Source organism: Ursus arctos, unplaced genomic scaffold (assembly GCF_023065955.2).
Source record: "Ursus arctos isolate Adak ecotype North America unplaced genomic scaffold, UrsArc2.0 scaffold_23, whole genome shotgun sequence".
Classification (NCBI taxonomy): Eukaryota; Metazoa; Chordata; class Mammalia; order Carnivora; family Ursidae; genus Ursus; species Ursus arctos.
Window position 1 is genome coordinate 46,099,611 of NW_026622908.1, and position 14,235 is coordinate 46,113,845.

The following is a 14,235-nucleotide window of genomic DNA, read 5'->3' on the forward strand; positions in this document are numbered from 1 at the left end:
CGTCATGGGTGAAGGAGGCTCTGCAGATGTGCTCAGATGTCACAGCAGGACCTGGGGACAGCAAGCTGTTAAAGCCCTACCTGGGGCTCAGGCCCGTGTGGCCATGGCCATCGAGCCTGATGCCCACTGCTGCTGCTGGGCGTTGGCAGTGTGGCCCGGGCTCCGGGCTAAGGCAAACCCAGGTCGAGATCCTCCCCCACGCACTCTGTGTCGACTGTCCCCTTAGCGTGCACGCCAGAAACGTGAGGGGGAAGCTACGTAGGTGGAGATGTTGCCGGGCAAAGCAGGGGGACTGGGCTCTGAGCACCGCCCCCAGCAGGGGGCCGCTACCTGCTACCCGCCGTCTGGTGGTTTTCAGACCAGGAAGTGCTGGCTGACGTCCGGACCATCGTGGACCAGCTCAGCTACACCCCCCAGGACCCCCGGGACCTCTGCGGGCGCGTGCTGACCACCTGCTACATGGCCAGCGAGAACTCGTCACAGGAGACGTGCGACAGAGCCAGGGAGCTGGCTCAGCAGATCGGCAGGTAGAGGAGGAGGCCGGCGTCGGGTGCGGGCGGGCCTCTGCGGTGGGACCGGCGCCACTGGAAGCCCCGCCCGAGCCCGCACTCGTGGTTAGATGCGTGTCCAGAGTTGAGCAGGTTGCTGCGGTCTCTCGTGAGCCAGGTTTTAGGGAGACTGTTTCCGTTCCCCCTAGAGCCTAGCTGTGTCTGATCGCCAGCCCTGCTTCCCGTCGTTCTTGCGTCCTGGGCACTGGCCAGCAGGGCTCATGGGCTCCCCGATGTGGGAGCCCGGGACCACACTCACAGCGCTGGGGGGTGCGCTGGCTCTGTGCTGGCCCGGCCGGCTCCCTGCACCTGAGGAAGTGGGGGGATGGCATCTCTCCCGACGGGGAGACTCGGTGCATTCAGGGTCTTCGTTTCTTCTGCTGCTTGGGGAACAAGGCGGAGCTGCCCGTCGTCTGTGCCGAGCTCAACTAAAGCCCCCACCCCAGCAGGGCTGCTCCTCCGTCCCCCGAGGAGCTGAAAGCAGGGGCTCAAACAGACATTCGTGCCCACACTCACGGCAGCGTTGTGCGCAGTAGCCCGAGTGCAGAAGCAGCTCGAGCTGTCTGGCGACAGACGGATGAGTAAACGAGGTCTGGGCAGAGAGTGGGGTATCGGTCAGCCTCAGCAAGGAAGGACCCCGACACCTGCTACCTCGTGACGACCTCCGAACTCGTGATGCTCAGGGAAATCCGCCAGGCACCCGGCGGCACGGACGGCGGGAATGTCCAGGATAGGCAGCCCTACAGGGACAGAGCAGGGCGGGTGCGGACGGGCACGCGGCCTCCCTTGGGCGCAGGCGCGTCCCGGAACCATACACAGCGGGAGCTCAGCCTCTGGGCGTGCACTTTCATGTGGTCGGAATGGTGAATCCGGGGTTAGTGGGTTCTGCCGCACGCGCGCACACCCACCCTTTCCCCGGCAGCCACCACATTGGGCTCCACATCGACCCGGCGGTGAAGGCCGTCGTGGGCATCTTCAGCCTGGTGACGGGTAAAAGGCCTCTGTTTGCGGTTCACGGAGGAAGCAGCAGGGAGAACCTGGCCCTGCAGAACGTGCAGGTGCGCTGCCCAGCCGGGCCCATGTCCCCGCGTGGGAGCCACCGGGGGCCTCGGGGACAAGGCTGAGCGTGCGCGTGCGTGTGAGCATGCGAGAGCAAGAGGGCGCGGGGCTGCCCAGAGTGCTGTACGCGTAGAAGCGTGTGTGCGCGTGAGTGTGAGTGTGCAAGCGTGTGTGTTAGAGTTGGCGGGTGACACGTGACGCTTGTACGTGTGAGCTTTCTGTGTCTTCACATGCCCTACCTCTGGGGCTACTGAGGGGGAGCCGGACCCCGGCTGGTCAGTGGGGGGAAAGAGGGACCCTGGGCTCCAGCTGGGGGGCTCTGTCCCATGTCTGTCCCTTTTCTTCTGGCCGCAGCAGCCTTCCCTCCTCCGGGTCCGTCCATCTCAGATATGGTGCCGCCTGCGGTACGGACACACATGCCACCGCGGCTGTCAGGCCAGGAGGACCCTGCTTCCTCTGGACACTAGAAAGCTCCTACGCTCCTTGGACCCCCTCTCTCTGGAGCTGTACGGGGGGGCAGGGGCCGGTGTGCGTGTGCCCCCATGTCCAGCACAGGGTGACATTTCCTGTTGTGTCCCCCAGGCTCGGCTAAGGATGGTCGTGGCCTATCTGTTCGCTCAGCTGAGCCTCTGGGCCCGGGGTGCTCGCGGTGGACTGCTGGTGCTCGGATCGGCCAACGTGGACGAGAGGTGCGTGTGCCCGACTCCCGAGCGCCCCAGTTCTCCGAGGGTTCATGCTCCCCAAAACGGTGTTTCCAGCCCCCTGCCCATTCTCACTGTGTCTGTGAGACGCACGGTGTGGGGGTCACATTACCCTGTGGCTCAGGCCACGCCTGGTACCCACAGGACGTCATTGCTCCAAACCTTCACAGTGACTCGGGTGTGGAAACGGGTCAACACCATTTTCCTCTGGCTCCCCACCCACTGGCCTGGCTCAGACCAGCTGCCCCCAGCTTGGGGCTCTTCCTTCACGCTGGGTATGGAACCTGTCTCTCCACCTCACCTCACTCGGTGTCACCCATCTCTTTCTCCTGGGCAATTCTACCGCGTCCTAGGTCCTTGCTCTGTGTCCAGTTTTCACTCCCAAGCAGATAGCTCATCTCTGATGTAGACTGGAATCCTTTCTCATGTTGCTCGCTGGTCAAAAAAACTCACAGCCTCCCTATTATTCTCCAGATAGATTTCAGCCGACTTTTAGGGTGAGCAGAGATTTCAGCCGACTTTTAGGGTGAGCAGTGGAGGCTGGGAGGACTCCTCCAGCCTTGGTTTCTCCACTTCTCTCAGGTGGGCCTTGCTCAGGTGTTCTCACTGCTCCTTGTTAGCAGAGGAGGTCAAGAACTTTACCCTTCATGTATTCGTCTATTCATCTGTCCATCAGTCTATCCATCCATCCGTCCACCCATCCATCCATCCCTCCACCCATCCATCCACCCATCCATCCATCCATCCATCCATCCATCCCTCCATCCATCCATCCATCCATCCATCCATCCCTCCATCCACCCATCCATCCATCCATCCATCCATCTATCCACCACCCATCCATCCTCCCACACACCCACCCATCTGTCCATCAGTCCGTCCACTCATCTGTTCATCCGTTCATCCATCATTCTAACTATAGCATGAATGTCTTAAATGTTTCTACATTTTTGCATGTTTGCAAATGTGTTCTCTGTTGAATTACTTCAGACTTTTGGATACTATTTCCTGATTATGACAATTTGAAATTAGCACCCCGCAGCTGGTGAAAACTTCTCACCGTTCTCATGCACATTTTGTCAACGTTCATTGCTTTCCTGTTGCCTCCGGTGTTTCTGTAAGGAAATGAGTTTTCGGTGGGGGGGGGGACGGCTGGTGCCCACCCTGAACCCGACGTAGTTGAGAATGTTGGTGTGTTTTAATCTGCTTGCTTTTGAACACGAGTTTTACTTGTCGTATAATTATTTTATTGCGTCATTTCCCCTCAGCAATGATTTTTTCCGGGGTGGGAGTGGGCTGCTGGGTGCTCGAAGGTTCTCTCTGGCATCTGTTTACGTGTTCGTCTGTTTTCATCACTTTCTGCCCTCGGGTCTCTCGTACGGGTACGTGAAGTCTGTCTGCAGCCGCAGAAACTTTTCAGTTGTGCTTCCTCGGTTGTTTCCCGTCCTGTGGGGACAGCGGTCACTCGCGGCGTCCCCATCTGCCATCTCCCTGTTGCGCACACCCCGGGGTAGGGCCTCCGGTCCGCAGTCTCTGCCGTGCCCGTTCTCGTTTAAACGTTACTTCTCACCCTAACGTTGGTTCCCTTGCGTTCCGGTTTGCTCAGCCCTCGAGGAACTGATGAAACGTGTGTCACGTGTCAGGCGGTTTCCTTGATGAACAACACAGAAAACAATTCCCGTTTTACTCTAGTGGAAGGAGACGGTTAATAGGAAAACTGATCCCGTGTGTAAGAAGTGGGAAGTCTACAGAGAAAACCAGGGGAGGCACGGGGAGAGTTTGGGAACTTGGGCTGTAAGTAGGGTTGCCAGGGAAGGCCTCTCTTGAGAAGTTGGTTTATAAAGGAGGAAGGGAAATACAGCCCAGAGAATGGCCTGTGCAAATGTCCTGTGGTGAGAGCCCACCAGGACAGAGAGCGATTGTCACCCCTCTGCAAAGCCCCGTCTTGTCTGAGGGAGGTACTGGGAGCCCAGCTGGGACAGGTTGAAGGAGAGTGGTGGGTGAGGGGACCGGGGGTCAGCTGTTTCCAGAAGTTTCACACTGCAGGAGAGGAGAGGTGCAGGGTGGTAGCCGGCAGGAGTGGTGAGACAAGGGAGGGTTTTCTTAGGGTATGATGAGAGAGGTCTAACAGGGAGGGAACAGAGTTGCTGATGAAGAAGGGGATGTGGGTGGAGAAATGTCCTGGTGTCACGAGGAGGTGAAAGCAGGTGGCCAAGCGAGGGGCTGGCTTTATTGGGAGCCCAGCTAGTGTGTCCACGGAGCAACAGGAGGCTGTAGAGTGGACGGCACAGATGCAGCTGGGGGTGGTGTAGGGTCAGGGCCGTGACGTCCTCGGCGAGGCGGGAAGCAGGGTCACCAGCCGAGCGAGGGTGCAGAGCAGGCATTGGACGTTCGAGGGGAGTGCTGACGAGCGAGCGAGACAGGTTGGGGAACCAGGCGGGCAGCCCCGGCTCTAAGGACGCCTCAGAGGTGGGGCCGCGCTTTCCAGCCAGCCGTGTCCGGCTGCGGACACGTGGGGAGCAGGGGAGCCAGGCGAGGGTGGCAGAGAGAGAGGGACGCGGGAGCTGAGGAGCTGCAAGGAGAGGTGATCGGGGGAGCACGAGGCGGAGGACTGGTGACCCACAGACTCCGGGTCCTGATGCATGGAGGCTGCAGGAACAAGCCGCCAGCCCCGTGTGGCGTGTCCCGTGATCGCTGGGAGACGGACTGAGCAGCAGGTGGTACTCATGGCTGTGGTTGGTTACAGCCTAACGGTGCAGAACAGAAGACCAGGCTCAGGCTTCCAGAATCATCTCCCAGGGAGCTTTGCTGGTGTGCTTCCTCCCCTGGCAACACGTGTGACAACAGGGCTTATGCCGGGGGCTGTCCCACAGGCACCTTCCCCTTGGCACAGACCAAGGTTCCATCCCAGAAGGAGAGCACTGGTCAGCACCAAACAGTGTTTGAACAAAGAAGAAACAGGGACCCACTGTTTGCAGTTAGGGGACAGTGGGGACACTCCCCAAACCCGGCTGCCAGCCGAGCACCGATCGTGCAAGCAGGCCTCTCCCAGGACATGGTGCACACTCTTGTCTGCACAGAGCCTGGCAGACAGGAGGCTCTGAGGTCTCTGGGGGGCACCGTCCCCCACAGCAGGAGGTGGGGGTGCGGTTGGGGCCCTGATGGACCAGAGGCAGGTTGGAAGTCAGTGATGAACGCAGTGGAGGGGCTGGGAGAACCAGGAGGCCAGGGGCTGTGATGCGAGCCTCTCAGGGAGCGTGGCCTGTCCTGTTGGAGGGGGTGGTGGGTCAGGAAGGGGGACATGGACCACCCCCCACATCTGCAGGTCCCCGTTTCCCTGGGCAGCTGAGGCCAGCGTCGGTGGGAAGCCGTGTAGCCAGCCCCCTCCGACTGTGGGCAGTGAGGTGACCGGTCCCGGTTCTCCTGGAGGCTCATAACATCTAGTCAGGGAACGTGGTGGGGGGCACGCAGCGGGTCCTCAGTGGGTGGGACGTCCCTGGAGGGTCTTTAAACAGGTGTAGCCAGTGTGCCTCCTATCCCCCCAGTTCACGCGGCCTGGCACGGTGGGGCCGAGGGGCGGCGAGGCATGCTTGGCTCCTGGTGTATCTGGGCATCAGAGGGAGAACCGACAGGATTTGCTGGTGGACCAGACTTGGGGTGAGGATGCCCAGGCCAACCCGAGTCACTGAAGGATGGACCGGACTTTGGCCTGATGTGGGAGGCACAGGAAGTGGGTGGGGAGGTCAGGATCCAGTGTCGGGAGTGTCGGCTTTGACGCATGTTCCAGACATCCCTGTGGAGGTGTGTGGTGGACAGCTATATGGAGATTCCGGAGTCCAGGGGTGAACCGCACCCCCAAATCTGGATCCGCAGAAGGCGAAATGCCATTTAAAGCTACGAGAGCAGCTGGGCCTGTGGGGCTGAATGTTGACCGAGAAGGGAGTGGGTCTGGGGGGGCCCAGATTCCTGATATGAGGAAGCTGCAGAGGAGGGGTGAAGCAGCCAGCCGGTGGGCGTGGAACCAGAGCACAGTCCCCCAGAGCCAGGCAGAGGGGCTGTGTCGGGGCTGCTGGTGCTCGTTGCTCGGGTATGGGGAGGACTGGAGGCTCACTGGAGAGGCCAGGGCAGGAAGCTGGTGGTGAAGCTCGAGAGAACAGGGGGAGAGGACACGGCCCTGAGAAATTCCGCTTGGGGGCCAGGGGAGCGTGGGCCGAGAGAGGGCAGAAAGGCAGGGGCCGCAGGGCATTACTTGTGCTCACAGGAGTGGGAGGGGCTGGTTGTTGGAGCTTGTGAACCTGCCCGTTAGCTGGCCTTCCCAGCCCGAGGGCACCACAGCAGGCCAGCGAGCTGGGGCTGAGAGCCTGGCCCCGGAGGCTGTAGCCGGCCATCAACACGCAGCCACTCCGTGCCTGGTCTGGCTCCGGGCCCCTTTCCCGGCCCGCAGACGCACCTTCTCCCGGCAGACGGCAGATGGGGAGAGCTTGGCGTCTCCTGTTCTGGTGAGGACACTGGGCTTATGGGATCTGGGCCTCGCCCTTATGACCTCAGTTAACCTCATGACCTCCTGAAGACCCACCTCCAAACAGTCACACTGGGGGTTGGGGCTTCAGATGTGAATTCGGGAGGCACACAGACACTCAGTCCAGGACAGTGACGTCTTCAGCAAAGCTGTCCTTGGAGTCCAGCCCGTGCGCTAATAACCGGGGCTTACACCCAGGCGGAAGTCTGTCCGTTTTTCACATGTAAACATGGCCCTGCCATCCCCAGCCTCCTCCCTTCTGGACTTCCATGCTGAGACCCAGACCAGGCAGGCCGGAGCCTTGCCCCGAGTGGGTCTCCTGGGCAGTGCACCTGCAGGGTCTGTCTCCGACACCATCTGCTCCCGGCGCGTCTCTGAGCGGGCTAGAGCAGGCACGTGGTGGAATGGAGCCCATCGTCCCCTCTGGCCAGGAGACCCTGTCCCCACTCGGTGGCCCCTTCAACGGGACAGGGAGCGGCGGAGCGCCCAGCTCGGGGTGGATGGGCGGAGCCCCCGTCCAAGGCGGCACCAGGCTTTACCTGCCCCTCTGTGTTGCCCTTCGGGTCTTAGGCCCAAGGCCCTGCGCCCTGGCAGGGGTCCGGAGGAACGAGAGCTGGGTCTCTGTCTTGAGCAGCAGTAAGTCAGTTGTGCGGGTGCAGGTAGGACGGGGCCCCGTGCTCACGGGGCAGGACGTCAGGCAGAGCGAGCAGCTGTTTTGATGCTGGTGTTGAAGTGTGGGCTTGGACGACACAGGCAGAGGCCAGGCCCTGAAGACCACCACCAAGGGGGTTCAGGGGCATGTGGCGGGGTCGGGAATCACCTTGGGGGGCTGGGGATGTGGGCAGAGACCTGCCGTCCTCCAGAGGTGGGTGGAGACGGAGGCGTCCACTGGAGGGCGTGGGTAACGAATGCCCAGGGAGCCCGTGGCTCAAGCACGCAGTGTCCTCTTGCCGTTCTGTAGGGTCCAAGTTCAATACGATCTCGCTGAGCTAAACTCAGGTTGTTGGCTGGGCGGGTTCCTTCTGGAGCTCGGGGCCCCGCCCTCCCCCTGCAAAGCCCCCAGGGCAGCATCTCTGCCCTCCTCCCTGCGCATGGCTCCCTCTGGCTCGCCCCCCTGTCTCCCTCCTACACCTGCAGGGATGCTCTTGACTGTGTTCGGGGCCACCTGACAATCCAGGTCCTCAACGTAATCCCATCTGCAGCCCCGTTTGCCCTCAGGGTCCCGTGTTCACAGGTTCTGGGTAGAGGATGTGAATGTGTTTGGGGGCTACTCTTCTGCCCCCACAGGAGCTGTCTGGGAGGGGAGCTGACCCGACCGCCATGGGTCAGCACCCACATGCTCCTAAGGACTCGGCCCTCAGCCCCCGTTCTGCTGGCTCCAGCCCTGCCCTTCAGACATGCTGCTCCCAGCTGGATGCGGGCCATTCCAGGAGCGTTCCGGTCCGTCTCCGGCCCCCACGCCTTCTCTGGCTCCCCGAGTACTTCCCCTAGGTCATCTGCTGCCTCTGCCCCGTTGCGGTCGGCTCCGGCTGTGCTGGGCGTCCGAGACCCTCCAGCTAGCCGAGCTCTGGCTCCGGGTGTTGACGAGGGACCGGACCAGGCAGGATCTGTAGCCCCTTGGTCAGCCACGCGGAAACCCCATGTTGTCTCCCCACAGTCTCCTCGGCTACCTGACCAAGTACGACTGCTCCAGTGCAGACATCAACCCCATCGGCGGGATCAGCAAGACGGACCTGAAGGCCTTTGTTCAGTTCTGCATGGAGCGCTTCCAGCTTCCTGCCCTGCAGGGGTGAGTGCGCCCGCGAGACCGCGGCTGCACCCAGCCTCTCCCCGCTGCACAGCTCCCTCCTGCCTGATGGAAACAGTCCTGCCCTTCAGCGGGCACTTGGGGTCCCGTGACCAAGCCGGCCCCCTTCGTGCCGGTGCTGCCCCGGGCCCCCAGGGACATTGGGCAATGTCTGGAGAGCTCTTTGGTGATTGTGGCAGAGTGTGCTCCTGGCGTCTAGTGTTCCTAGGTGGCTGCAATGCCCAGGATGGCCCCACAAGAACGCGTGACCTGCCCTGAGTGTGGGCGGTGCTTTCGCAAAAGCCCTGTGGGGTAGCCCCTCCCTTCAGCTCCTGCCCCAGGTCGTGAAGCCCCCGGCATCCACACCCCTCCCCCCAGGAAAGCCCAGCACCGCCAGCCCCAACTTGGGGTCAACAGGGGCGTTGCTGGAGACCGGCCATTGCGCTTGGGACAGTTGGTTTGGGGATTTTCTCCCCAAGCTCGTGAGCACTGCAGCAGCCATCATGACTGACCTCTGTGTGTCTTGGCCGCAGTATCCTGGCAGCACCGGCCACCGCAGAGCTGGAGCCCTTGACCGATGGGAAGGTGTCCCAGACGGACGAGGTAGTGCTGGTGGCTTTGTCACCGTTCCCCGTCTCCCTGCTTCCTCATGTCTGTGCTGGGCTCCTCCACGGCCTCCTTCTTGCCCTGAGCAGCCATGTTCTGTCTCCAGGTTCCTGGCCAGAGAGCCCAGGGCTCAGTGCCTGTCCCACTGCTGACCTTTGACATTTCGATAAGGCCTTCTTGAGGCTGGTGCCCGGGAGGAGGGGTGAGTGGGGCAAGTCTCTCGCAGGTGGCAGGGGGCTCACTCAGAAGAATCGCTCTTGACCCCCCCATCCTGAGCTGGCCTGCGAGCCATGAGGGCCGGTCAGCTGTAGGCTGGTATGCAGCATCCGTGGTCGAGGCGGGAGTGGCCGTGAGCCGTTGCAGAATCTGTGACAACTGACCTTCCTGCTGCCAGTGCCTTTGGTCACAGAGATTTACTTGTGCTGCTTCTGGGGTTTATAGATTTACCCTTCTATTTAAGTCCATTGGTGTGATTGAGTTAGTTTATGTGTGTGGTGTGAGGAAGGGATCCCACTTGGTCGTCTTGCGTGCGGACAGACAAGTGTCCAGCACCGTTTGTTGAAGACGATTCTCCCGCTGAGCGTCTCGGCATCCCGGTGGAAATCGGTTGGCGGTACGTGTGTGGATCCGTTTCCAGACTCTGTTCCGCTGACCTGTGTGTCCGTTCCTGTCCCCAACCTCACTCCCTCGGTCACCACAGCTTGGAAGGAAGCTTTGATACCGGCAAGTGGGAGTCCTCCAACTTCGTCACTCTCTTGGCCCTCTGGATTTCCGTGTGAATTTTGGATCAGGGTGTCATTTCCTGCCGCGCACACAACGCCAGCTTGGATTTCCACGGCAGGTGCGCCGAGTCTACCGCTCAGTTTGGCAGGTGTTGTCCCCCTGAGAACGTGAGGCATTCTGAGGCCTGGACGTGGCATGTCTCCCTCTTCATTCTGGGCTTCCTCCAGAGGCAGCGTTTTGTAGTTTCCAGAGCATGAGCGTGCACTTGTCTTGTTAAATGTATTTCTAAGCATGTTATCTTCTTCGTCCTACCATAAATGGAATTGTTCTCCAAGTTTCTTTCTGGGTGGCTCATTGCCAGCATCTGGACGCACCTGACTTTCTGCAGCCCCTTTCTGTCCTCTCTTTCTCATCTCCTGCCGCGTGCTTGAGGGTCCGTTTGCGCTTCTGCCCTTGTGGCATAAGGTGGAAAGTGAGGTCTTCTCTTTTAATAAATTCCTCCCTTACCGCCGCGCCCCATACGCCACGGTATGCCATCTCTTCATTCTCCTGCATCTCCAGGCATGTTCTAATTTTCCTCGTGATTTCTTCTCTCACCTGTTGGTTACTCGAGAGTGTGCAGTTTGAATCCCACATATTTGTGAGTTTCTGAAATTTCTTTTACTGAATTTGTAATCCTATTCCTTCACGGTCGGAGAGCAGACTTTTCCAGTGTTCTGAAATTCATGAGGCCAGTTTTATGGCTTGGCGTCTGGTCTGTCCTGGAGAACGTTCCGTGTACCTCAAGGAGAATGTGCGCTCTGCAGTTGTGGGCGGAACGTTCTAGAGAGGTCGGTTAGGTCTGGTTGGTTTGTAGGCTTCGAGTTTTCCATCCCCTTGTTGGTTTTTTGGTCTAGTTTTGTGTATTATTGAAAGTGGGGCATTAAAGCTTCCAAGTATTGTTGTCGAATCTAGGGAATTAAGATGTTTCACTGGAAAATATTCACCTCACGCGGAAGAAAGCAGTAAAGGAATCCATGGCAGGACCCGTGGCCACTGGGGCTCGGTAGTGAGCCAGCTGGGCCTGCCATTTACGTGAGTCCCCGGGACAGACAAGCAAGAAGTAACCATGAGGGCTCCAGGTGGCTCCAAGTGCTGCCCACACATTGACCCACACAGTGACCTGAAGGTGGCCGTGTCCCTCCAATAGGGGTCAGGACAGGCCTCCCCAAGGAAGTGACATTGGAGGTGAGGCCTGAGGGAAGGCCAGGGTGGGCAGTGGGGAGCACGAAGGTGGGCCTGGTCACAGCGGGTCCTGCGGACCCTGGTTGGAGGTGAGGGCTGTCCCGCTATGCCACGAAATGCCACCCTCACCGTCTCCTTCTCGTCAGGCTCTGGTTATATATTCTGGGGTGCAGTGGGAGTTGAGGGGGGATTAAAGTAAATACTGAGAGGTGCAAAAGGGGCTTGTGTGAGCCTCAGTGTGAGGCTGGCTCTTTTGAGCCAGACTGGGGGTGTCCCGTGGCCAGCGGGACCCAGATGTCTGTGTTGAGCCGTCTGTCCTTAGGGACAGTGGGCTCCCTGGGGCAGGGTGCAGGGCCCATCTGCAGGGGTCCCCTGCCTGACCTTGGTCCTGGCGTCGGCCTCCTGGAGCTGTGGAGCCAAACACCACAGGCCAGCGGCTTAAATGAGAGACCCGTACCCTCTCAGCGTTCTGGGGGCCCGGAGGCCAAAACCAGGTCCTCTGCAGGCCACGCTCCCTGCTGGGAGGCTCCAGGGGAGGGTCCTTCGTCCAGCTCCCGGGGCTTCCTGGGCCGCGGCCGTGTCCCCCAACCTCTGTCTTCACGCGGCTTCTCCCCACACGTTCTGTTCCATCTCGTGTAAAGGCACCCCACATCCAGGGCCATCTCATCTCAAGCTCCTTCACTTAATTACGTCTACAAAGACCTTTGTTTTCCCAGATAAACCCACAGTTTGCAGGTTCCAGGGCTTGGAGCATGGACAGACCTCGGTCCCTTTCTCCTAACACCGGCTCCGTGGCACTGGGCGGTGAGGGGGAACGAGGCTGGGCCCTGCTCGCGGCCCCATGGGGACCTGTCCCTCCCCCGCAGGAGGACATGGGCATGACGTACGCAGAGCTGTCCATCTACGGAAGGCTCCGGAAGATCGCCAAGGCCGGGCCCTACAGCATGTTCTGCAGACTCCTCACCATGTGGAAAGACGTGTGTCCCCCACGGCAGGTACGGCGTGGGCGGCACTTGGCAGAGGGAGCGGCAGGTGCAGTCCCCTGCGGGGAGACTCAGGCGGGAGGGAGTCGGTGCGGCGTGGCCTAGAACGGCCGCACTCTGTCGCCCGTGACACTGGCGCCCAGCTGTCAGCTCCTCCGAGTGGGGGCCGTGCCCGCTGTCCGGCTTGCGGTCCGGCCCGTTGGGACCCACGTGGTGGTCCCCACAGAACCGCCTGGAAGTCTCATGCGCGTGTCGTCCTGCGCGCCCTGCTCGGGTCAGCGGACGCAACGTCCTGGGGCGCCAGAGCGGGAGCCCACATGGGACGGCCCAGATGGCCGCCCCAATGCGCATTCATCCGCCACTGCCCCCGGGGAGGCTGGCAGGCGGGGCCGTTAGCGGGAGTGGCAGGTGCGATGCGGCCAGAGCCCCGGCCTCCGTCCCCGCGCCCTGCGAGCCTGCAGCCCCGTGTGTCCCCGCCCACCAGGTGGCGGACAGAGTGAGGCACTTCTTCTCCAAGTACTCCATGAACAGACACAAAATGACCACGCTGACCCCCGCGTACCACGCGGAGAGCTACAGCCCCGACGACAACAGGTTTGACCTGCGGCCGTTTCTGTACCACACCAGCTGGCCCTGGCAGTTCCGGTGCATAGAGGATGCGGTGAGTTGGGCACACGTGGCTTTTCTGGTGGGCGGAGTGCGGAGACGCCGCTGGCTCTGGGAGTGCCCAGGACGGCCCTGCCTCCAGACGAGGAGTCAGTGAGAAGCGGGGCTTGGCTCCCCAGCTGCACTCAGCAATGGGCTCCCCCAAATCAGGAGTGGGGTTCGGAGGCCATGCAGATGTAGACCCCTCAGAAGACACACGTGGGCAGAGAGACAGTCCGCTGGGATCTCCTCGTCCGGCAGGGACTATCGTGATGTGCCCAGGCCCATCCTCCCAGACTCAACCAGCGCGCGTACTCTGCGGCCTTCGCGCATCCTCACGCATCATGGGGACTGCTTTACGGGCTGCTTGTCCGGTCCCGTGACCGCCGCCCTCGCTCGGCGTGAACCGGTGTGTTTCAACAGCGCGGACGTTCGTGTGACTTGTCCATCTAGGTTCTCCGGCTCGAGAGCAGAGGTTGTCAGGACCTGGATGGAGTGGACTGACGCCAGCTCCGGCTCCGAGAAGGTCCCATGCGTTACATCAGCTTCACCAGTGACCGTGAGCAGGGCCTCGGCCAGTCCTGCCCGGAGCCGCATGCCAGCACCTTGTTTCACATCTCACGGGAGAGGGATCTGTTCCTTCTAGCTCCTTGAAAAAAGGCTTAAATAAAGAGAATGTGGTCGGGAGCGGTCTGTTGAATGTGGTGGGATGAGAAGCTGCCTCTTCCGTCCCCTCCTAGGCCCCTCAACTCCTGGAATCCTCTCTTGGGGGCTGGGCCCCAGGGGATCGCAGCCTCCCTGCTGCAGGTGAAGCTGAGACGGATTTGCCCCCACACACCCACAGCCCCCCCATCTCTGGGGAGGGGGCACAGTCAGTTTGGGGTCTGTGCTGTTCCCCTGCCCAAAAGCCTTACCCAAGAGAAGAAACTGTAAGCAAAAAAAGGAATTTATTGATTAACACGTGGGACAGTGCAGGGCTCGTGACGGCTTCAGGTCTGGCTGGATCCAGGGTATACCTGTGTCCTTAGAATTTGGTTCTCTTCTCCCCTGCCCTGCTCAGCTTCGCTGCCTCTGCTGGCTTCCTTCAGGCTCCACATCGGGGTCCTACAGCCCCAGCCCCGCAAACGCCCCGGTTTAACAGGAACAACGGGAAATTAGTGCGTGTATTTTCCTGCAAGGCCCTACGCCCATCCCTGAACCAGTTAGCTACAGCACAGGGGCCCCACAGAGGACCAGGAGGTGTTAGAGAAGTGAGAAGAGGGGATGGTGAGTCCCCAGGCGACACGCAGCCCCCCCCCCCCCCCATACGCCCTGGTCCACACCTGGGCTCTGGGAAGGCTCCACCGTCCTGTCTGAGGTGACCTTCCCCGGGGATGCAGCCGCGGGCTCTGGGCCTGCAGAGCTTGTGGGCAGACATTTCCCTCACCTTTCCACAGTGACC

General features: G+C 60.8%; 1 protein-coding gene across 21 annotated transcripts in view; it reads left to right on the forward strand.

Annotated features, from left to right (window-relative positions):
* NADSYN1 (NAD synthetase 1) overlaps positions 1–13,481 on the forward strand; it is a 35,217-nt gene extending 21,736 nt beyond the window's left edge. For 6 of the 21 annotated variants that reach the window (XM_057317248.1, XM_057317258.1, XM_057317263.1 and 3 more), the window contains 7 exons: positions 320–527; positions 1,471–1,606; positions 2,190–2,296; positions 8,485–8,616; positions 9,147–9,216; positions 12,033–12,161; positions 12,634–13,481. In XM_057317248.1, coding sequence (XP_057173231.1) covers positions 320–527; positions 1,471–1,606; positions 2,190–2,296; positions 8,485–8,616; positions 9,147–9,216; positions 12,033–12,161; positions 12,634–12,912 — 1,061 coding nt within the window. In that variant the 3' untranslated portion in view covers positions 12,913–13,481. Of the gene's footprint in view, positions 1–319; positions 528–1,470; positions 1,607–2,189; positions 2,297–8,484; positions 8,617–9,146; positions 9,217–12,032; positions 12,162–12,633 lie in introns of those variants that run through there. The other 15 variants (XM_026482946.4, XM_044378379.3, XM_044378378.3 and 12 more) reach the window with 6 other exon arrangements.
* Positions 13,482–14,235: the final 754 nt, after the last annotated feature.